The 24,988-nt window shown below is 41.1% G+C and overlaps 1 protein-coding gene across 5 annotated transcripts in view; it reads right to left on the bottom strand.

Moving 5' to 3' along the window:
* Map3k4 (mitogen-activated protein kinase kinase kinase 4) overlaps positions 1 to 24,988 on the bottom strand; it is a 104,594-nt gene that overhangs the window by 15,374 nt on the left and 64,232 nt on the right. For 2 of the 5 annotated variants that reach the window (XM_027939447.2, XM_071612870.1), the window contains exons 5-17: positions 24,258 to 24,404; positions 17,547 to 17,704; positions 13,978 to 14,094; positions 12,414 to 12,513; positions 12,222 to 12,305; positions 11,102 to 11,368; positions 9,622 to 9,771; positions 7,487 to 7,648; positions 6,883 to 7,016; positions 6,201 to 6,279; positions 5,326 to 5,404; positions 1,826 to 1,922; positions 905 to 1,054 (exon numbers count right to left, since the gene is read on the bottom strand). In XM_027939447.2, coding sequence (XP_027795248.2) covers positions 905 to 1,054; positions 1,826 to 1,922; positions 5,326 to 5,404; positions 6,201 to 6,279; positions 6,883 to 7,016; positions 7,487 to 7,648; positions 9,622 to 9,771; positions 11,102 to 11,368; positions 12,222 to 12,305; positions 12,414 to 12,513; positions 13,978 to 14,094; positions 17,547 to 17,704; positions 24,258 to 24,404 — 1,724 coding nt within the window. The remainder of the gene's footprint in view (positions 1 to 904; positions 1,055 to 1,825; positions 1,923 to 5,325; positions 5,405 to 6,200; positions 6,280 to 6,882; positions 7,017 to 7,486; positions 7,649 to 9,621; positions 9,772 to 11,101; positions 11,369 to 12,221; positions 12,306 to 12,413; positions 12,514 to 13,977; positions 14,095 to 17,546; positions 17,705 to 24,257; positions 24,405 to 24,988) is intronic. The other 3 variants (XM_027939448.2, XM_027939451.2, XM_027939450.2) reach the window with 3 other exon arrangements.

Raw genomic sequence — 24,988 nt, forward strand, 5'->3', positions numbered from 1 at the left:
GAACATTAATTATTTAATGAGAAGACTGGAAACATTTGTAGAAATTTTAAACTTGTTAAAATTCAAAAACTTTTCATTTTTAAAGGCTTTAAATCCTAAAGTCATAAGTCATCTATCTGCCAACTAAGATATGAATCTTTTTCCCCTAAGAGCTGAAGACTGTAGAATTTCACTACATTTCATCTCTTGGTCAAATCACCCTCAACCCAAATAGTTTTGTACGTCACCTTCCTTACCAGAAGATGGGATATCGACAGCATCCCATCTTTCTACCCAAGTATAGCAGAGGAATTCAGAGACCCAGAGTCCTTCCTTATATACATCAGAAGAACTTGATAAACTCCTCTGCCAGGAAATAGCTAGAATGGAAGAGACTGGGAGTCTCTCCTTATACAAAAGACTAATGCAAGAGACTTAAATTTTTCTGAAGCTTGCCACATCTGAATGCTCTAATAATCATCTATTCTCCAAACACCATCAACTCATTTTCCCACTTTTGTATAACTACTTCTAATCAACAATTATTTAAAATTAGGAAATTAGGTCAGAAATTGATACCTCTTAAAAAATTCATTTCCTAATGCCATGATGGGATGCCATCTCTGTACTACGCTGTGACTGCCAGGGAAAGGCAGTGTCATGTCCCCTTCTACTGTGCCCAGATTCTTCCCTCTGATCCTCTATGGTCATTTTGGCTAATACCGAATCCAAAGAAAAATCAGCATCAGGCACACGGTCCACCTGGCTGGCTGGTGACTGTGACAACCACAAAAGACCCTGAGCACCACTCAAGTACTAGAGGAAAGAAGCCCAGTGGTCCCCATGAGGTATCCTAAAGCTAAGGTCCCTGTGGAAGGACACATGAGGGATGGCAAGGACACATGCGCTGATGGAATGAGACTACCTGGTATCAGGGGCACTGCTGATGGGTTTGAGTGGCACAGAGTCGCTACCACAGGGAGCCAGGCGGCCGGTGGTAGTGGTGGCAGTGGCAGCAACAGGAGCAGCAGCTGGGCTGCCATGGCTCCGCCCATCCGAAGTCACGCTCCGAGCGCTAAGACGAGAAGAAAAGCTTCAGGAACACAGGTGAGAAAGCGGATGGACTTGCAAATGGCTTTCAATTAAAAATAAAACATGAGGAGAAGTGAAAAATATTTAAAAATACAAAATGCTGTTTGAGATTCATGTATGGGAAAAAAGGACTAATTTCAAAGGTTTTTAAAAAATAATGTGGTCCTTACTTAGCAAATCCTGTCAAATGAAATTAACTTATGAAAGTGACCACATAGGGGAGACAGGATGCTCACTACCTCAAGACGCAGAAATGCCACCACATTCAAGGACATCCCTGTGAATGTACTTGCTCCTGAACCCACTTCAGTGCTCAGCTGCTTCATAACTAGCCAAGACCGAAAAGGTCATTCCAGCTTTCTCCACTTTTACAGAGATGTTCAGTACTGTTTTCCAAATGTTTACTATGCTACGCAAACTTAAGTTTGTTTACCTAAGGTAATTTTTCAAAGACAGAAAAAGAAAGAATTATTCCAAGGCCAGAATACACTTAGTAGCTTGAGGTTATAAAGAAGCTGAGAAATTCAGTTATCTTTAAAGGTACAGGCCTGTTTTAAATTTGCATGTCTTTTTTGTTTGCAACTAAGGCTCTGTGGTATGACTTCAAGATAACGCAAATAAGAGCTTTTAAGAGCATATGGACAAGACAGAAAAACATTTAGCTCTCAGGGCAAGCAAACAGTTGTTTCCAGAGCATCGCCATGCACGCCAGAGAAGAAGCCATAAAGGAAATGACTGGAGGAACACCAAATACCTGAATCCCTCTGGCGTTGGGATAATTAGATGTGGGTTAGGAGGGTCACTATGGCATCGAGGTACCTTCACAGGACGGGGGCTGTTCCGATGAATAGCTGCCAATGGAAATGGCAACAAATGCGATTTGTTAAAGTGGTCAATAGAAAACTGACACACCAGGCAATTATTAAATGTAAAGGGAATATCTCTTAATCTTGTCAGTGACCAAAGTAAAACCATTCAAGAGTAAAAACTTAATTACAAATATTACATCATTTTTTTTTTAAAGTTAAGAAAGCTATATTAAACACACAAATTTTTTTCACCAAAACCAATTTTTAAAAGATATATACTGAACAAACAAATGATTACACTCACTTTAGAGGTAGATGAAAATGTGGCAATTCTCTAATATAAAGGAATTCTCTATGCTATCTACACTTAAAAAGATCTGGTCATGCAAATATTTCAACAGGCCCTACGCTGGGGGAGTCACTGTCACATTCTTGAGTACATGAAGTTTTATTTGATTCCTTTAAGACAAACCAAGTAGATGGAGTATAATTTAACTGTTCTTTTTTCCAGAGTATGTTCTCTTTTTCTTTTAAATATTATAGTAAAAGTTAAATACAGATAAAATTTAAAACGAAAACTTTAGAGATTTTACCTAGTGATTATAAAAATGCTGAGCATTCCATTTTCCCAACAACTATATGTAAACAGGAATGGACGTGTGTTATAATCTGTCCATCCTCACGCTTTCCTCTCAGTTCTACTCACCCTGCTTCACCCCTGCTGGAGACTGAACTCAGGGCCTCGTGCATGCTCGGCAAACGCTCTACCACTGAGCACATCCCCAGCCCTGAACTTTTAACTACCTGATTTTACCCTTCAAGTTTTGTTTTTCTATGTCATATTTTCTCTTCACACTGATAATTCAACTGAAATGGGAATCCTGTTTCTTCCTTCATGGTTTTGTTTCCTTCCTTTTAATAACATTACACAGGAGAGGTGGTAGCAAACTCAGAGAGATCTAAAATTCCCTTGTAAAAATAGCAGAACAAAAACCAAGCAACTATTAGCAGAAAGCCAGGAAATCTGAGTTTGGTTCCTTATCTCAATTATTCTAATATCGAGTAAAAGAAACTCAAATAAGTAACAAAGGTGAAAAGGACAAAAAGAACGGGGCTGGGTTGTGCAGTGGTGGAAGCTTGCCTAGCAGGCACAAGGCACTGCGTTCGATCCTTTGCACCACATAAATATAAAATAAAGATATCGTGTCCACCTAAAACTTAAGAACAAATATTTTTTAAAAAAAGGAAAAAAGAAACAATTTGATAAGGATGATGTCATTAATTCAGCAAAGACTGGGAAGTACTTAATCAAGAACCACTACAACATTTTCCCATGAAGGTATAGACATTCTGTTTTAAAAAGAGCAGGCATGCACACACACGTTTAATATTCTTCATACATGAAACAAAACATTTATTTTAAGAGTGTAAGCATGTTTATTTATTTATTTAATGTTGTGAAACTGACATTTCATTGGGAAGAAAACCCAAATGGCCAATAAAAATAAAGTAGATGTTCAAATTTCACTAGAGGTCAACATTTATCATAGAGATGTTTTCATGGCCAAAATAAAGATAAGCCCATAGAGTAGTGAAAGAATTTAGTACAACCACGATGTCTGCAGTGTGGCCAGAAGAAGATGAATTAGATCTGAACCTGTTGACATGGAATTATTTCTACATTGTCAGATGCAAAAAAGGAGAGATTAATATTCAAGATGAACACATTTTTATACAATAAATGCAGGAAAACAACCCTATAGATGCTTGTATGATTATGTGAGCAGAGAAAGGTAGGGTGGAATGTGTACAGGTGCATGAATAAAGAGAAAACGTAGAAGGCTGCACATGAGGCTACTGTCATTAGCTGCAGCTTACAGCACAAGAGAAAGAAAGCAAGCAGCAGCAGCAACATGACAGCTGATGTGCGCTCAATTTCATTAATTTTCCTTGTCAGAGAAGAACACAAAACCAAAAGACAACTCTCACTGTGTACGGGACACTAGAGTGTTTACAAAATATTATTACCTTATTTACTCCTCGTTAGCAGCCCATTTTACACATTACAAGGGGAGACTCAAAGATGTTAAATGAAGCCCAGGTCACTTGCTGTCAGGCAATCTGACTCTGAGTTCAGTTTTACCATCCCATAGTGGCTGAGGGGACAAAGGACAACTTGAGCCTACAGCAGGCACTATTAACTGTCCCACCAACAGTTTGAAGTGACAGGCATATTCAAAGATCATGGACTCAAATACTACTGGTGATTACCTTTGCATTACGGCAATGTGAGTATTTTTCTTGTCTTTTATAATTTTTCCTACATCAAAAATTTTCCTTAATGTACATCCTCTCCATTTTTCTACATATTTTTTTCTGTTATAATTGCTTTACAAAGAAAATACTGCTTACGCAATAAAATATTTTAAAGAAGATATGTGTACTGAATTACTGAATATGGATTCTTAGAAAAATATTTTAAGAGATCAGAAAATCAAACTCTATTTATGATAACAGGCTTAAGCCAGTTTGATGGGAACACAGTGGGCTTTGTATACAGCTCAAATAATCTTACAAAAAATAATCCCCATTTTTACAATAGTCTTGGTAGAAAGAGTTTGTATAAAATAAATGAGTCTCAAAGTTTAACAACCAATGATTAACACTTGTTCTTATACTAAATTTTCTGAAGCTAGCAAGTACCCTTTAAGAAATACAGTTCATGTTCAAAAATTTACATTTATAAATTATTTTTGTGTGATTTAAATTGTATAAAAGTTTTGGGTTTTCACTTTTGGGTGCTTATATGCAAATACACTTTTGTTTTATTCAGAATGTATCAAGAATAACATGATACTTATTAGTCTCTTCTTGATATTTTGTTTTTAAAGTTTCGACATATACTGTAAAACTATATAGCCTAATAATAATTGAAAACTGTAGTTAAAGTAATGTATACTGTGCCATAACATTACTTATTCTTAAAAAAAAAAAAAAAAAGTAAAAACAAATCAGAATTTACTACCAAGGAATGGGGAAATGGGTTCCTAGGAAAACTTGTGGAGAAAAATGGTTGCCACTCTTTTCCAGAGATAAGGGAAAGGGGAAGAGAAGTTATTCACCCACCTGCAGTGTCTTTTGACCTTTTCAATCTTTCCTCCCCATGAGCAAATATTTTAAAAGGAAGAGTAGAATGGTAGTATTGATATATTTTTTAAAAAAAGAAGGTAGTTTCACCTTGCTGATTAGCAGGAAACAGCCTTGTGTTGATATTTTAATCTTCCTATGGGATTTAGAACAATTAATGTGGAATTCTCTAAATATATACCTCATTTCTATCGCTTTCACTGTCATTTCCCTAAATACTCTTAAAACATCTCACAAGATGACCTGCTCTTATCCCAACCAGTAGGCTCCAGGAGAAATGCTGGAACAGCTGTCTTACCAAGGTACAAACCTGTAACAGGACTGTGTGGCTTTCCTATGACATGGCCGATGCATTCGTTCATCAAGGCTTGTAGGCTCTAGAAACCAAAGGGAAATGGGAAAGAGAAGAGACGGCAAGTAGAGCCTGCATTACATCAGCAGTACAAGTTAGGTTTCCAGTATATTTAAGAGACATGCTACTTTGAGTAAATATTTTTAATTAATTTAAAAAAATAGGTTTAATCATAAATTAAACACAAATGAAATGTAAAAGAATATAGTACAAAATTCCATTTTTATAAATAAGCACAAATTAGCAGTCAATTGCCCATGATGCATTGATACACACAAGCAAAGGACTTCTCATGTAACCAACTCTACACTGGGAAGATAAAATAAACAAATTCACATTTTAAAGAACATTTTAAATCTGATGGAATTTATCAGAACAGTGATAATACTTAACTCGAGCATTACACTGAAGTGAAATAGCTAATCCTTACTCAGTTTATAAAATGCAGAAACTAATATTTTAGAAGTACCAGGGTTTACAAACAACTGGATACCAGATAATGACTTAATTTAACCCTATTGTGATTAAAAATAAAAGCATTTAAGATCTTGCTATGCTATTTAGAGTGTTCCAAGAACCATATTTATATAGGAAACACATAAACAAGAGAATAGAGAGTGATTGACTTTTTTTTTTAAATTTTTTTTCTTTGTAGTTGTAGATGAACAGAATACCTTTATTTTATTTATTTATTTTTTTATGTGGTGCTAAGGATCAAACTCAGTGCCTCACACATGCTAGGTAAGCGCTCTACCACTGAGCTACAGCTCTAGCCCCTCAATTTGTTTCTTAATGAAAGAAAATTATAGACTATTCCATACCAAGAAGTCATCTTCTGGCAGAGCTGAAATAAAGGCAGGTTCAATGGCTTGCAGAAAATCAAATCCTTGAGTTGCCCACCTGTCACATGAAAATGTTCAATAATCACAAACCCACCAAGGAAACGCTACAGCAGTCTCATATTACATGATAATGGAAAGTAATATAACTGGAAAATTACTCTTTAGAACAAAATACATGTTTTATCTTTATACAAATGCCTGTGTTGAGTAAGTTTATAGTAAAAGTTTTCTAATAGTTAACAGGATTTCCTAAGTATAGATTTTCTTTTCTTTTCTTTGTGGGTAGGGCAGGTAATCAGGGATAGAACTCAGGGGCACTAGACCACTGAGCCACATCCCCAGCCCTATTTTGTATTTTATTTAGAGACAGGGTCTCACTGGGTTGCTTAGTGTCTTGCTGTTGCTGAGGCTGGCTTTGAACTCTCGATCCTCCTGCCTCAGCCTCCTGAGCTGCTGGGATTATCGGCGTGCACCACTTAGGCGTGCAGCCTAAGTATATATATTCAGTAAAACAACAACAACAACAACAAAAAACTGATCACTATCAAGTTTAGAATCCTCCTTGTTACACCACCTGCTCCAAAACTTCATATACCATATAGGAACAAAATACCACCAACCCTAGATGACTCATGCAGAAGGCATGCTTCTGGGACATTACCTGGGTCTTGTACCTCTACCACTCTCACATTTAGTCAGGACATAATTCATCCATTTCCGGGCAAAGCTTATGTATTTGTCTCCTATCTTCTGTCTGAACTCTCCAGACATCAAACGAACAACTTCTTTATGGTACTGTAAGAAGATTTCAAGTATATCAAAATTATAAAAAATTTATTATAGTAATGCCTACACACTATAATGTCATGTCTGCTAAAAATGTCATTATCTAAAACCAAAAAGTAAAATCCAATTAAATCTTTATATTCTGAACTGCATGAAGAATTAGTGTCTAAAAATGCAGTATCATAAAGGCTTTATTCATAAGCTTATATTAAGAAGTATGTGTTTATCATATTAAACATCTCTTAAAGTTTTAAAATGTAGTAGAAAGCTGTTAAAACAAAATAAAAACCAGGCAATTATCTAACAATTTAAAAGTCAACTAAAATTTCCAATATTTGGCAGCAACGTACAGTAATATTCTTGGCTAAACTATGATTACAACAAATAAAGTTTGTTGTTAAATGAGTCTTAATACTTCTGTAAGTAACTTACAAAGCAGTTACTAAAGTATACTACATTGTTCCTCTTATTTTACCTACCTCAAACCCAAAATTGTACCCCTGAATCATTGCTTCTCGGTAATACTGCTGCAAGGTGACAGATTCAGATTCATCAACTTCGGCATCAAACTCGGAGGTGAACATGTGGTCTACTCGGTCAATGGCATCACTTATTCTGTTGCAGAGCTCTAGTGCGTCATTCTGAAGAGTGCGAAGTCACGATGGACACAAAATGAAGCAAATCATACATTACTTACTGCATTTAAAAAGGAATGCTACATTCATCATCACACTGACATTAACTACCACAACACATTACGATCACATTTAGTTAGCAAAAGAAATCACTGAATACAGAGGGAATTATATTATTTTCATTTTTATTTGTACTTGGCATTCTTTAACATTTTATAAAACACAAAAGGAAAAAAATCCACTTAAAATGATAATGCCTAATTACAATCTGGTCTTTGAATAGGTGCTGGTGTCTTCAGTATTTCTGTGTATCAACCACCAGAAATGTTACTGGCACTGCCTGGAGATATTTTTGGTTATTAAAATGGAAGGAAGTAGAATTTAATAGCATATGGTGGGCAGAAGCCAGCAACGCTGCTAAACATCCTCCAATGCACAGGACACACCCTACAACAAGTAATTATTTTCCCAAAATGTCAGCAGAGCAGATGATAAGACACAGACTAAAACAAGCTTTAATTGACTCCACAGGCAATATCACAACAGCTTCAGAATGCTCTCCCTTCCCACCCGTCCTTACACACACCTGTGTGCACACAGAATCCATCAGACAACTGCCCCCATATATGGTTACAAAAATATATTTCTCAAATCATCAGCATTTCCCTGAAGCTAAGAAAATAAAATGGTTTTCACCCAGCATATTTCAACAGCCTTACCTGCTACTGTTACTTTCCATTGCATATACCAAAATCCAGCCAAATTAGACCATGCGATAGTCAGCACATATCCACCACCCTGAGCCGTGGACACACATGCCCAAATGTTCCTTCCTGATTTGCATCTTTTGAAACCCTTCAAGTTGCTGTTACGGGGCCCTAAGCCTTCAGGCCTGTGGTAAGTTTTTAGGTCCTTAGGGTATAAACTCCCCAAGTTCAAGAATAATCAGCATCTCATAAAATCCTCACACTCCAGAGTTCATCCGCTCAGACTAAAATAAAAGACAAAAGTCTCCCACTCTGCCACTGGTGTGAGACTACAATTTATAAAAGAGAATTATAGATAAATAAGACAAGTCAGATTGGAAGGGAAAAAAGCAAATGTCTTTCAAATGATTTGTCTTGTAGTTTCAGGGTTTACTTCTTTAAGAAATCACACCTTACTGTGACTGAGAAGACATAACTGATGGCTTGTGGGAAAGTGTAGATGAGACCAGGACTGATAAATGCGTACAAAATAGAAAGTGATGAAAACAGAAAAAAAATGGGAAAAGAATACAGGCTCTGGCTTGCCACAGACTTTGAAGGCCTTTGTGCCCATGTACAACTGATTATTTTCCCTATTATAGTTAATTTGGCTGAATCATTTGTTCCTTTTTGAGGGAGAGGGGTTACTGAGGATTGAACTTGGGGCCCTTGAACTGAGCCACCTCCCCAGTCCTATTCTGCATTTTATTTAGAGACAGGGTCTCACTGGGTTGCTTAGTGTCTTGCTGTTGCTGAGGCTGGCTTTGATCCTCCTGTCTCAGCCTCCCAAACTGCTGGGATTATAGGCATGTGCCACTGCATCCTTGGGATGGCTAAATCTTTTGTTAAACAAAGGAATAAATAAATCTTCCTTTAGATTACATATCATTGATATGGAACTCTGGTAGTAAATCCTGGAAATTGCTAAAAAAGAAATTAATGTACATTAGGAATGAAGAGACCTAGAGTCCAGCTTCAACTTTGCTACTCAGCCATGTGACCATTATGAATTCACTTAACTGCACGATTTTCACTCCTTTCCAATTATAAATTTCCTCAGTTCCAGAAAGGGTTGATATGAGGAAAAGTGTATATTGGGGAGGGAGGGAGAATGGAGGGCAACTTCAGAGCTCCTGTTCCCCAAATAACATTATGTCACGTCTCTCGACTCTTCCACAGCAGCATGCCCAAAGATAGTCATCAGAGCCGGGGAAGGGAGAGGAGGCGCAGTACCTTGAGCTGCTGCAAAGCTCTGGCAATGACTGGCTGACTGGACGTTTGTTCCTGGCGTAGAGTCATAAGCCCCTCAATGGACTGCTGGAAGGATTTTCTGTGCATCGTGAGATGAGCTGACTGCATGACAACTAGTAAAAGATTGTCCACCTAGGAGGGAAATCAGACACAGGGTATGACAAAGACCAAAGGCTGCTTTCCCACTCTAGTTCAAACCTCATCCAAAAGCAATGTCAACCCCACGGCCACCAGGTCAACAACCACCTGACCAGAGAGTCACAGGCAAGCAAAGTTGCTCTCATAGAGCAACACTCTGCAGTGGGCAATGACGTCCAGGTTTTCCCACACAGTGGAGAAGAACCCACCGCACTGCACAGGCCTGCAGTGTTGACATAGCTAGACCTCTGTAGTGTGGAGTGTTGGGGGTGTGAACATGGGCTCTGGAGCAGCATGTCAAGGTGGAAAATGCAGGAATAGGACCAGGATCAGATAAGGGGGCTTGTGTGAATCATTTAAGAGATCAAAACTGTATTATTATTATTATTTTGTCTAACAGAAATAGTCACTGCCGTATTTGAAGTTCACTGTTACAACCATCATTCTCAAAGTTCCAAAACAACCAACCAATACAGAACTGAAGAACAACAGTGAGCCTGAAAGGAGGAAAACTAAAAGAAACTATAACCACTTAGGAAAGGGACGACGACTTTCTGAGTGTGACAGTAGCCCTGAGGAAGCAGGGAAAGCATTACTTACTGGATACACTTCTGGTGTGTCGGGGCTAGTGATTAACTGCAAGTGGGGAAGCTAGATTTATATTACCTGTCATGCTCCTGGCTTAAATGAGTGGGCAGCCTGCACCATCTCCTCACCTGGGGAGACAGGGCAGGTCTATGGGCCGGAGGGAGACATAATGAAAGTGACTGCGTTCTGGTCAGGCTGACTAAGATGCACACGGACACTCCTATCTCTGTCCCTAAGCTGGACTCAGGTAACATGGGAAGCTCCTTAAAGTTAAAATCAGGGTGCATATAAACTGACTGGGATCCTTATTATATGAGCAGGAATAGCCATTGCTATAAAAATAATTAAATAATCAGTAAGCCAGAATACTTAGGTTACTGGAATTTCTAGAATTAGAAATTAAATTACTGAGATAATTCTTTTAAGACATGGGTCTCTAGACCTAACTACCTGAACTAAGGAAAGGCATAAATAAAACAGATGTATCATTTCAAATATTCCAGTATAATGTAACATAATTATAAAATTTAATGGAACATTTCAGTACAAATTATACTGAAAATTACCAGTAGAACATTGAAGCACTCTTTTGGGAAACATATTCTTGAGCAAACCAGGGCAGTTAAATCCATCATGGGCTAGTAAAAATTCATTTTTCTGAAAGCATTTTAAGTAAATAAAGTAGCTAGAAGGTGGGGGCTCAGAGAGTGGACGTGGGACCTGGAGTGAGACTGACCTGCATACTTCTCAGGGTATCCACGGTCTCCACCTGAGGCACTAGCTTAACAGGCTGTGCGTCCCAGGTGCCCCAGCCACCATCTGAGTCCCGGGCCCGGTCACTGGGCTTGGTCAGAAGCAGATAGGCGTCCACGAGCACGTCGTCTGGGTCCTTTGCACAGTCCTTCCCCGCAGCGGCATCGAGCAACTGCAAGACGATGCTCTTCTCCTCCGCCAGAGAGTCCGGAACAAACACTTGCAAGTTCTCCAAGCCAGGAATCTGTACCTAGAAAAGAAATGATCTAGGCTTATGCATTTACAGAAATCTGTTATTTAAAAAAAAAAAGAAAAACAAAAGCAGGTTCAGGGACAGGATTTGGGAAAGACAAGAATGTGAGCAGTATGGGGAACAGCAAGCAACTGAGGTCAAAGTGACGGAAAGAGAAAGTCTGGGAATGGACTGGGGGAGGTCCTTTCAGTCTCTCCAGTTATGGGACATCTTTTTATTGTTCAATTTTCAACCACAAAATACTCCTGGGAGGGAATGGAACAACTTCAGTCAGCACTGGTGTGTGAAGCTTTTCAAGTCACCTGATGCTCTGCTGGGGGTCAACATCACCCATCATTTTAACAAGGGACAATAATGTGGTGCTGTATGAGCCACATATCCCACACATCCCTCGGTGTGGCATAACATTTCCAGTAACAATAACATATATAGATTCCAAAGTACTAAATCTCAAGCAAAGGGAAGTAAAGATGGTGACTCAAAAAGTGGTTCTAGTGATAATCCGGACCGGACACCAACATCAAAGATCCATGTAAAAACTTCAAGCTGCTTCAGGAAAAGTGAGGGTGAAAAAGCCACTATTAAAAATCAAGGTTATCTTTTCATGTACATTATTTTAACCAAGTAGTATGTGTAAATATTTGATTACTTATCTGCATTCTTAAGATATGTTAAGTCAAATAAGAAGTGTTTTTCTAATTTTCACTGGGAAATTATGGGGCAGTTCTATAATGAGGTGAATGTATGGCCTCCAAAGCCTAAAATTTTCATTATCTGGAACTTTTTGTAAAAGTATGCCTATTTTAGAAAAAAGAATGAAAGGCAAAGTATTTCAAGTATACTTATTTACCTTCACGTACTGTTTTGCTTTTAGAACATCTAGTAGGTTTCTAACCGGGGCTGAGAGAATAAATTCTGCTGCTATTTCCAGGTCCTAGGATCAGTTACAAAGAAACTTCTTTAGTATTAGCTTTCTTAAAAGTAAGATAAAAGAAAAAATTTAAAAAAAAATAAAGGAAAGTAATCAGGTTTGCAAACTCACCTTCCTCAACATTTTAGCAAATCCAAGTGCTTTTGAGGCTCTTTCTCTGGCTTCGTGGAAAAGCTCCTTGAGTGCCCGACTGATCTCTATAACAGACCTCCTGCCAGCAGATCAAAGCCAGGTCAGAAGCCATCAGGTGTGCCCCAGACACAACAGCATGAACAACAAAGATGAAGCAAATCCCAAGTCACAGTAACAAAGACTGCAGGCGTTTTCAATGGGAGCAAGCCATTACTGTGAACGTATACATAATATGGAGAAGCTGGCTACTCGGTTTGGTTTTCTGGATGGGCATGTGTGCAGCTCCTGATTCAATCCTGGGCAAGCACTCCACCTCTAAGCTACATCCCAGCCCACTCCTTAGTTTTATAGGAAGTACTCATGTCCTTTAAATATATGCAGGATACCTTCAAGTAATAATAGGTCAAATTCCTAAAGGTTTCATTGATAATTTCTTGGAGTTTGAGATAAGTACAGTCTGGTAAATGTCTAACAACTGGCTCTGCAAAAGCATGGTGGCATGTAATACATGTCCATCTGTGAGGTGTAATGCTCCCACTGTGGAGGATCTCAAGGCAGCAGTGAGACTCCACAGAGCAGTGCCTCGGAAGGGATGTGCACAGTCAGTTAAGGCAAGCCAGTTTCAATGCACCACTGTGCATAAAGCTCCTATTAAATCCATCCCTAGTGAACAATTAGAGCATCATAAAATGTTCTTTAGTTCAATATCTGTCACCTTGAACTCTTATGTTTATTTAAAATCTATGATATTAGATCTCAAAACTACAAGACCTATAAACTGACGCATTCTATTTCTCAACTACTCAATTTGGTTTCCCCAGGTGAGAACGTGTGTGGGAACCCCTTTCTTTAACCTTGGCATAGAAACATCCCAGGTATTTTGAAACCCAAAACGTGTTTTGCATCAAACTTTGGGTGGTGAGAGACAGAAAACATTCTAGTTCTGGAGAGCCAGTTTCATTTGAGCATTAGCTAAGACTGAATTACATATGACTGATATACGGCCACAAAACGGCTCGATGGCAGATATATATGCCACAAATAGCAATTTCAATGGTTCATCACAAATAGCGTCTGCATAGAACTGGAGGAAATTCAACAGGGGAGTAAACCATGATTTCATATATTTAAGCTTAAAGTTAGCTTAAAGGAGAAGCTAAATTTATCCACTGTCATTAACACATACCATGCACTGCTACAGAAGTTTCAAAAGACAGAAACATAACATCTCATTAAAGACATTCCAGCAATTGTGGATAGAGATCACTGATTCTACTCATTTTTAGTCAACTTCATCCTTTACTCTAAAGGTATTATTTTCATTATGTGAAATAAACTCTTAAATTCACTTTCAAAAAATTTCTCACATGAAACCATAACTAAGAGACATAAAAAGACATGACAGTAAGAAGCAAGTCCCGCTAAGTCTATTGCCCAAACTCCTCCAGCCCGACACATCTGGGTCTGAACGAGGCTCCCACAGGCTCAGCACTGACAGCAGAACTGAGAGGAGAAATGGAGCAGGAAGGAGCACAGCTCCGACCTTATTTCATCTGAGGCACTGCTGTCGTCAGCACTGGTCCAAAACTCGGCACAGCTCTCCTGCAAGCCAAATTCCAGAAAGCTCCCTGTGGATTTCAGCAGCATCCCTGCGATGTCACTAAGGGAACAAAAATAACAAGAATAAAACTGGGAAGAAAAATCTTCCTAAAACCAAAAGGCTCAGCTACTACTATAATAACTTAAAACTCAACAATGAGAATTTTTCTTCTAATATAAAATAATGATTATTGTGAAAAAGTTAAAATCTAAATTATAACACATACCTATCTTTGTTTTATTACCCAATTATTTCATCACAAACCATAAAATTTTATAATCTTTTTTGGTTGTTGTTGTTACCAGGGATTGAACCCAGGGGTGCTTAACCACTGAGTCACATCCCCAGCCTTCTTTAGTTTGGCAGGGCCTCACGAAGTTGCTAAGGACCTCGCCAAGTTGCTGACGCTGGCCTCGAACTTGTGATCCTCCTGCCTCAGCCTCCGAAGCCAACAGTCGTGAGCTACCACACCCAGCCTTATGTTATATTCCTAGTGGCTGTGTGATTATTACACAAATGTTATTTCCATCTTAAACAAATGTTACAAAATGTTATGATAAAAAATGTCAAACTAAATGATGGGATACAAAAGCAAAATGAATTACTTCAATGCAACTGTTTTTTGAATTTCCCTCACAACTAGCATTCTATAGTTGACAAACATGAAATACTCTATATAGCTGATCCTTCTCATTGAACACACCATCTAAACACTAATGTTAAAATGAACACCCAGTAGTCAAAAAAATCTAAATGAATATAATAAAACTTCAACAACTGTCTAATGACCTTGATACTGTTCAAGGAAAGGCACTTATCACCTAGCAAAAGAAGGCAGGGAGGCACAGGACTTGTAGTAGATGTGGTGGACGGCAAGTGCGAGGGTTGCTGTCAGAGAAGGACCAAACCCAGCTGAACGCAAAGCTGTTTCATGGCCAGAAAGCCCTGCAACCACCTTGCACAAGTGTCTAATATTAACAGGGAGAAGAGCAGGAAGAGGGGGTCTGTCAGAAGGACAGACAGGCGGAAGCCAGTTCAGGAAGAACAACAAACAGGATCACGCATGGAGATGTGTCGAGCAGAGGCATGTTAGTGAAAAGGAAACCGCCCAGCCAAGAGGAGCAGAGGCTGCTCATGCCACCAAGGGTCAAAGTGAGACTGGGACAGTAAATGGGACCATTCTGGGAAGAGCCTTGGATGTCACACTACTTTATTTGATCATTTGTTGGACAAGTAAGTGGGCACCAAAAATCTAAGTAGGAAAGGACCCGATAGACACATGCTTTTAAAAAGAATATCATACAAGAATATTCAGGGTGGATTTGCTCAACAGTGACTGAATGCCTATTATTTATTAAGAAGGAGTAAACAAAAATAGGAAAAAAGCCCTCCGGTGGAGAGAGATAAAAAATAAAATATATCGTATTTCAGATTAATAATCAGTACTTTGGAGAGAGAAAAAAGCTAAGGAGTCCTTATGGGTAGAAACTTTGATTTAAAATAGGCTGAGAAGGTAACATTTGAACAAAGACCTGAAGGAAGTGGGGAAATGAGTCATGAAAATATCTGGAAGAGCAGTCCATGGAAGAGGACCAGCAACTGCAAAGGGCGGTGGCAGGAGCCAAGCCCAGCCTATGAGAACAGAAGGTAGGTCAGGTTGGACATGCAGGAAGCAGAGTCTAGGAGGAGATGAGGGCCAAGGTCCGTCAGTAAGAAGGCAGACTGTGGCCAGCCCCAAAGGCCACTGTCCAGGCATTCTCACTAGACTGAGAGCCACGGGAGTGTTCAGAGATGGCCTGCTGTGCCACGTAACAAGGTCCATCTGATTCTGGTGAGGTGCAGGCAGAATAGGGAGATGATTTAGAGAGTACTGCCCTGACATGTGAACAATGCCAGCTCAAGAAGAGCAGGGGCAGGAGTGTGAGCAGAGGTCCAATTCTGCATGTGTTCTCAGGGCCAGCCAAAAGGACCAGAAGCCGCACATGTTCAAGAAAAAAGTGAGGGTGGACCGCAGAGCAGAAGCTGTGGCTCCAGTACGGCAGATGCAGTCGACTGCAGACCTGGGACCCCAAAATGGGCAGTCCAAACAAGGGGCAGCAGGGAGGACAAGGAGCCTCTCAGAATAAGGAGTGGGAGGCAATAGCCAGAGCCTGGGCTCAAAGCATCTGAAGGACAAGCAGAAGACAAAGATACAAATGCTGAAAGGAAGAAATGAGGGTGCAGTAAAAATTACATATTTCTAGTGTAACTAGCAGGAACCTATTCAAAATTTTCTTCAACAAAGCTTGATAGACTGGAAACAGCAACGACAAGCAGAAAATACAAAATATAACATAAGTTACAGGCAAAGCACAATTAAGGGAAATAAAGTGGGAGGGGAACTCGGGGGGGCAGTGATGCTGAAAACAGCAAGGAGAGCCTTTTTTAAGAAGGCCGACTATGGGAAAGCCTGCCTGGGGACCACAGCCTGAAGCCCAGGAGCAAGGAGACAAGAGCAAGTTCACTGCTCAGAATAAAACAGGATGTAAGAAGACCTACAATCCAGGCAGAAAAGTGGATAAAAGATTCTGAGACATCCAAATGGGACAGAGATGGGTGGAGTCCAGATCAGCCAGGAGCTGGAGTCAGAAGCACACCTGACATGGAAGTTAAGGGGCTAGAGCATGACAGGAAGGAGCGAGGGTGTACGTGACTTATGAAACGAAGCAGAAGAAATACCAACATATAAGCAATGGGGAGAGAGCACCAGGAGACACTGACAGGGTCCAGAGCACAGGAGAGTCCCGAGCTCACCTGAGTCAAAGCAAGTCAGACTGGAGTGGCCACTGGCAGAGTCCTCTGAACTGCAGCCTGGGCTCAACAGTGTGGGCCTGACCCAGGAGGAAACGCATTCCTACAACAGACCAGTGCTGTGCTCCCTCCTGCAGACCGTCCTGGTTTCTGTCTATATGCTTTCATCAAGCATAAACCAGTTATGAAGAGATGTGTGATTAGGCTAAATTACCAAAAAACTGTCAGTGGAAATACATAAGTTCTGACTGTCCCCACCACAACTGAAACACCCAGGTCTATTCTACCCTTGGAGCACTTCCTTCCTTTTATTAAAATGATATAACAAGACAAAAAAAAAAAAAAAAAGAGGGTTTACCCTAAAGCAGGATTTCTCAGGTTCTAAATGGATACTTTGGGTGGATAACTGCCTGCTGTGGGGCCCGTCCTGTGCAGTGCAGGATGTCCAACCCGGCTTCTGCCCACCAGGTGCCAGTATTATGTCCTCCAAATGTTGACAATCAAAAATGTCTTCATATTGCCAAATGTCCCCAAGGGTCAAAATCAACTCTGGTTGAGCACCACTATTCAAAACTTAGAAGAGGGGCAGGTACATTACAGGTATGAATGATTATAATTTTCAAGTAACTGAACATTCAAACGTGTGAAAGAGACTCCACGGGCAAACCAGGAGAAGAGTGAGAAAGGAAAGAAGCCATACTGTGAAGCAGAAAGATTCCTACCAGAAGAGTTTTCCAGCCTGTGCCTCTCCTCCCCGTATGTAATGAGTTATTTCTTTGGTGAAATTCCATTCTTCTTCTAACAGATTTTTTAAACTATGGGATGCTTGAGGTAATTGCTGTAGCATTTGGATCCAGCTTCTCATGTAATCAAAATATACCTTAAAATACAAAAATATAAAAGGAGATATTTGAGAGTAAATTCAGCAATCCACATCTTCACCTCTATTAACATAAAAGATACTAATCAGACAGGCATGTCAAAAGGGACTGTGGAGAACATGAGACACAGAGGCGAGGTCTTTGCCACATAAGCTAAGGTCTAGGGTAGATCGTTTTTAAAACTGTATAACTCTTCAGCAACTTCACACATCATCCACATCCCTTTACATGCCTAATAACTAAAAAATTCACAATGTACAGGAAAGTACAATAATAGGGAAAACAGCACTTGGAAATGTTCATTATGGTACCGGGAATAAATTTATTAAAGTATGTTGTATTCACATACAAATATATGAAACACAAATCCTACTGTTACATATTTTTATAATATAATCAATAAAAAAATTTTTAAAAAGAAATCTTCATGATGAACAAACATAACTGTGGTTCTCGTAGGAGAGTAGGATCTTTGCTGGTTTCACTGTTCTTTTTAGCTGGGGGCAGGTGTGCACTGAGGCGGACATGCCGCACCTCCCCTACCTGATGCCCCAGATTTGTGTGGCCTAACTTCCCAAGGTTCATTAAACAACTTAAGATGTATGACCAGACTATCAGTTGTCCTGAAGTGGGTCTGTGCCCACCACCACTTCTACTGCGGCAGCCCGCCAGGCCTCAGCCCTCCTTTGACTGAGCTGCTGGGTGGGAGAGTTTTACCTACAAGCAGTTTTTCTCAAGACAGGCTCACAGAGGCTGTTCTGACCTCAAGAGCACACCCGAATCACACACTCTCTCCCTCAGGACACCTTCTGACACGGAGTGGGACATTGCCATGAGGCCTGATGCCCAGCTGCCACGTTGCTCTCGACTGCCGAAGGTGACTTGCCTCCTGCACTTAGGAGTTCCCAGGATTCTTTCTCTACCTTCAAGTTCAGTTTTTTCACAGACTACAATGTAAGAGTTCACTCTCTTTTTGTTTCTCCTCAGAACCAGTGATAACTTTCAGTCTGTGGATTGCAAATCTTTCCTTCATCTCAAAACAGCATTCCTCTGCTGCATTTCTGAAGGCTTGGGTCCCCCACCATCCAGCTGTACAGTGGTGCTCTGCAGGCCTGGGGCCACTCGACCAGAGCCGTGTGTGACCCACCATCTTCCCAGAAGAAGCGAGTTTCGCACACTCCGGTGCTCCCTCACCTCGTGGATCTCCCCTCACACCCAAGGGCTGCAAACAGCTGGCACCCCCACGCTTCCTCACCGCTACTTTCAACCCACTACTCTTCCACATTCTCACTTAAAAAGCTCAACAAAAGAAAGACTCTGCCCCTTGAAGGTTTAGGTTCCAGCTGTACCATCAATTCCGTCTTCACCTGTCATCACCGACTTCCAATCTGCCCGCTTCAGACCTGTCTGTCAGCTCTGGCCTGACCTTCCGAGTCCCCACCCTGTTCAGGCTCAGCACCATGCTGTGACTTCGACTCTGCTTCAGTTCAGCCCCCTGGCTTCCTCCTCCTCCAACAGGGCCTTCCTCGTGTCTCACACCAGAACTGCCCAACCTCCCAGGACCAAGCCAACACTCTGAGGCCCTGCCTCCTCCCCTCCTTCAGTTCATTTGTTCACTCACTAACACAACTTCCCACCAAGCAACTAGCCGCCAGAGTCCACAGAGCCCGGTCTTTCTCCAACTCACAACCCCCTTCCTGGGTCCACTTTCCTTGTCAGCTGCTCCCACAGGCCCACTCCTCAACACCACTCGTCAGTATGCTGAAGTCCGTCACTGCTTTTCATCTCACTGCTTGTTAAGACCCCACTGCCAGCCAAAGCACAGCTAGGCCATTCCCTGTGTCCACACTGAGAAGCTGAGAGCCACCAGGAAGCCACCTGTCAGGAAGTCTCACTGTTCTGCTCAATCACAATCGTCCACCACACGACATCCAGCATTCCTGGTGATCGTATTTATTTCACTACTCATTTTTCATCTCTCTACAACCATCGTTTAAAACTCCTCCGTTTCCTCAACCCACTAATACTGTCGCCCCCATTCTTAGCAGAGGAGTTCATCTCTCTTAAAAAAAGAACAGGGGGTTGGGGTTGAGGCTCAGTGGCAGAGCACTTGCCTGGCTGTAGGAGGCACTGGGTTTGATCCTCAGCACCACATACACATAAATAAATAAAAATAACGGTGCATCAACAACTAAAAAAATAATTTAAAAAGCCAGAAGTCATTAGACATAAAATCTCTCAGCCTCCTGACACCAAAAATGCAAATGTGCACATATACTCCCCGCCTTCTTTACAATGAGCTGCTGTTCCCCCTCATTTCAAAATCTGCATCGTGACACCCATCTCTTCCTGAAATCAGCACAACTTCCTAGCACAGACTTTCCCTCTGCACACGTGGGTATGTGCACACACACGCATAAATGTTCATCTCTCCCCTTATCAGAGTCAATCCCAAAGGCTGTCAATGCTCACAGGCCAACTTAAGAAGCAAGCTCTTACTGGATCCAGTCTTCACGATTCACCCGGCTACACCATCTGGCCCCAGCAGTCACTCTCGGTGACCCACCCTATGTCCCTCCAATTTCACACTTTAAAATTGAATTCTTACACATCTTTCTCGATACACATTATGCACTCTAACCCAAGCACTCCCACATGCAGCGCTAGGGGCCACCTGGCGCTGGATCCTACAGCTGCTCCGGCCTCCAGCCCTCTCATCACTGCAGCCAGAGGCCTCTCTTCACTGTTTTCCTTGGGAACCTTCGTTCCTGCCACACCCCTTCCCAACACAGAGAGCTGGCATCTGCTGCCTCCTGTCGGAAAAGTGTTTATTTCAGTCTCTTTTTCATTGCTTCTGTTAGAAAGTTAGGAGGCCAAAAAACAATCTAACAAATATCACCTAGAACAACAAATATTAATATTTGGTCATATTGTTTCAGAAATTTTTTCTGTAAGAAGATACCAGAAAGTTAATTCTCCTTTCTCTCTCTTCATTTCTCTATCCTTCTTCCCCAGAGGCAATAAATATCATGAATTTAGCATGTTTCTTTCCAAGTCTGTATGCTTTACAAAACAATCTGTCATTACACAGATGACAACATATATTATACCTTTGGGTATTTTTAAAATTTTTTACATAAATTGGGTTATACTGGATGTATCAACCTTCAGATAAATCCCAGTGTCCCTTTCTCAAGAGAATCCTTCCTTTACCTTCACACAATCTCAAATCGTACCCTCAGGGTCCACAAAAAACCTGTGCCTCTCCTTTGTAGTATTTTTCACAGCTGGAATTTTTCACGCATGATTAGATAATAACCAATCTACCCATCACTCCAAAACTCTAAGTCTGCACTCATCACTGAATCCTCAGTACTCTACAAGACACCCGGCACACAATAGACATCCAATAATTAAGGTGCAGAATGAAAAATTTTTCCCTGCTCCTTAGTTCTTTATCCTTCTGCAGAAACCCTGTGTACACATGGGCTCTTTCTTGTATCTTCTGCAACTACACTTCTTGTTCCTCACTTTTCACATTTTCCTTTTGACTTCTCTTTATGTGGTGTTATGGTTTGGCTGTGAGGTGTTCCCCAAAAGCTCATATGTGAGACAATGCAAGAAGGTTCAGAGGGGAAATGATTGAGTTTTGAGAGGCTTATCCCAAGCAGTGAATTAATCCCTTGAGAGGACTCACTGAGTAGCAAATGAAGTGGTAGGGTGAGGCAGGAGAAGGTGGGACTTGAGGCATGGCTTTGGAGTACATGTTTCTATCTGGCCAGTGGAGACCTCTCTCTCTGCTTCCTGATCACCATGTGAGCCACTTCCCTCTGCCACAGTCTTCTGCCGCGATGTTCAGCCTCACCTTGAGCCCTGAGGAATGGAGCCTGCTGTCTGTGGACTAAGACCTCTAATCCGTGAGCCCCCAAATAAATTTTTCCTCCTTTAAAATTGTTCTGGTCAGATCTTTTAGTCACAGTGGGAAAAAAAGTTGAGTAAAACTCGTGGTTTGTTTAGGTCAAGCACAGGTCCTTCCACCGTCCGTTCCCTGCCCTGGTTACTTCTGAGCTAGGGGCCTGGAAATGAGCTGAGGCAGCTCAGCTTCAGTTAGGTCTGTGGCCTCAAACCTTCACCAAGTCGTCTCCTTGGACCACAGACACGCAGTAAGCGCCTCAGTTTCTAAGCAGAGAGGATGCTGTCACACACTGTAACAACCCTGAGTTGTGGACTTTCTGCATAGTAACTTGCTGATCCCTGCCCCCGCACTTCAGCAGTGCTCCCATGGGCAGCTCTTCTGGGCTGGCAAGTTCAGTGGGAACACTGAGCATCTCACCACTGCAGCCTGTGTCATGTACACATCTTTAGTCAACAGCAGAGCTCCACAGGGACACCACGGCTCCAGACTCTCCAGGTCTAAGGTGGGAAGTACTCAGAGCCTGCATCTGCTCTGGTTTAGTCTACATTTCAAGGCAAATAATTCCATCAATCTTTTTAATTTGTGGGATGGTGGTAAAGGAATGGGTACTGCTGCAAATTTTCTCCTTTTCTGAATATGGATTTTTTTTTCTTCTCTTTTTGGTAGGTTTCAAGAGAAGGGTACCGGGTAATTAAGAGCTGACTGCCTACCCAAGAGCTATTCTCTCCTTCCTTCCTAACAGAGACAATGATTTTTGTTTAGGTTCCCCCAGTCTTCTAAACATTCCCCTGATTTTTCTAGCACACTACAGGGCACAATTTTAAAACCACTGGTAATTTCCAGTTTTTTCATCTATGACAGTACACATACTGACTCATGCAAATCATGGACAGCAAAGTGAAAACTAAACTGTTGCTCCTCACCTGGCCCCACCCCACGCCCATCACAGGGCACAGGTGCCTCTGGAAGCCATCAGAAACAACTCAAGAAGCAAGGAACTTTTTTTTTTTTTTTTCAAAAACTTTCATTTGATTGTCCATGGAAAGCAACAACAAACAATTATGTGTTGCTTTTTACCACAACTTTTCAATAATAAAAATTTTTCTGATGTAGGAAATAGATATTACTTCAAAATATAGCCATTTGACACACACTGGTCTTTCATGTATTCTAGCCAATTAGAAAATAATCTCAATTACATCATAATTACTTGTCATAAATACCAGATTATTTTAAATTCCATTCCCTGGCACCTCCTTCATTTTCTACTCTTATTAAGGTTGAAAAGCTGTTTGACATGTGAATTCCAAGCCTCCACTGACAGAAAGAGGCCACGCCACAGCCTTGCCACTGAGAGAAGGAGAAACATGCTGGGTGAGCTCTTGCTGCTGAGGCAAGGCTTGCACTGGTTGGCAAGGGACTCTGGCTTTTTTCTTCCAACGTAGAAAACAGGGGTGGTTCCTGGAGGTGCTGTAGCCAGCCTGAACAGGACACAGTGGAACCAGCAAGAGTGAGAGACCCTCCAAAACGACACCCTCCAAGCAGCAGTTTTCTCATGATTTCACCACCCTGCCAGGATCCAGGCTTGCCCATGGCCTTGCCCTAGAGACTCCAACACGCACATGCACATCAACACTCCACCGCACACTACGGAAGACAGAAGCATGTCAAGCTACAACCCTGGGTCAGGAAGCTCCCAGTCCAATCAGGGAACCCTGAGAAGAGACTGTGCTTACGATAGGTTACAATACAGTTCTCACAGTAACTGTGAAGAGAGTTCAAAGAAGGTACAGAAAGGAGGCTAGAAAGGTTAAAATTATCAGATAAGTTTTCTGGAGAAAAATAAACTCTGAAAGTAAGTCTGAAGTAGCTTTAGTTAAGGAGGAAGGATGAGGAGAAAGAAAAACAGTTCTATTAGAAAAAAATAATATAAACAAGGGTCCAAAGATCAGAAACACAGGGCAAGTATGATTCGTGTGAGAAGACTGGGCCCCAGGGTAAAACAGGTCCACTCTTGCTCCATCAAGTCGTTTACAAATCCTCAATGTGCCACTTCATTGAGGAACTCTCCTTTCATCTTTGAGCCTTAGGATCCTTGTGGTAAGCTCCCTTTAGACATCCCCAGAGGAGTTCGAGGGTTCATCTCAGCATACCTGTACCCCAGAGCTATGGACATGTGGGGGTGGAAGTGTGCACCCTGGCCAGTCCTCACCAGATCCCTTTCTTGCTCTGCTGTACTATTTCCATAGCTATGAGAGGTCCCTAGCCCTGTACTAGGAATTACCAAAAGTTCTGCTAACAGGTGGCTGAAAAAAAGAAGACCAGACTATGATTTTCTTTGTGGACCGTGATGAACTGCCCTAGAGTTAGATAATGACCAAGTTGACAATTCTTGCCAAAAAATGCCAGTTTAGAAACCACTGAGGATTAAGGAAGGAAGGAAGGAAGGAAGGAAGGAAGGGAGGGAGGGAGGGAGGGAAAGGAAAGGAAGAAAAGGAAAGAAAAGAAAAGAAAAAGAAAAAGAAAGTGAGCTAAAAAAAAATAAATGTAATGTGCGACCAGGTCGACCAACTGCAGTGAAAGACAGCCACACTCACCTGGTCCATATACCCAAGAAAGTCCTCCCTCTTCCTTACCATCAACATCTTATGCAGATCCTCTTCGAAGGCATCAATGTTGCAGTCGGCCTTCTCCAAGTCATCTAGAACCTCCTGCAGCATGAACTGGTAGTACTGCTTCATCAAAAGGCCACCCTTGAGGACCTCTTTACACTCCCTCACCAGCTGCAAAAGAACAGACAAGCTCTACTGTCCACACCACTCGACCAAGAGACTCAGAAAGGGGGAAACTTGCCTCTGAAAAACCAGAAAGAATTTCCACGTTCTTCAAAGTTTATTTTTCATGAATATTGTAGTAGTCTCAATTTAGTAAGAACAAAATAATGAAAATACAGAAATTTTAATATTACAGCCAAGAACTGTATTTTAATATTACACCAAGATTCTGGTGCACACCTGTAAACCCAGTTACTCAGGAAGCTGAGGCAGAGGATTACAAATTCAAGACCAGCCTGGACAACTTGGCCTGCCTCAAAATAAAAAAAAGCAGGGTGGGGGGGTGGGCTGCAGATTAAGCTCAGTGGTAGAGTGTCCTGGGTTCAATCCCCAGTACCACTAAAAGAAAAAGAATTATAGCATAGATACACAGAAAATAACATATAGGCAACAACCTGCTTTGCTAAAAGTGCTTACACACACACACATATACACATACACAAATATTTACTCCTATAAGTAAATTTATATTGCAAGTAAATTCTATAAAGTAAGATCAATTTTTTCTACTAATTTGCATTATTGTAAGAGAG

Source organism: Marmota flaviventris, chromosome 6 (genome assembly GCF_047511675.1).
Source record: "Marmota flaviventris isolate mMarFla1 chromosome 6, mMarFla1.hap1, whole genome shotgun sequence".
NCBI lineage: Eukaryota > Metazoa > Chordata > Mammalia > Rodentia > Sciuridae > Marmota > Marmota flaviventris.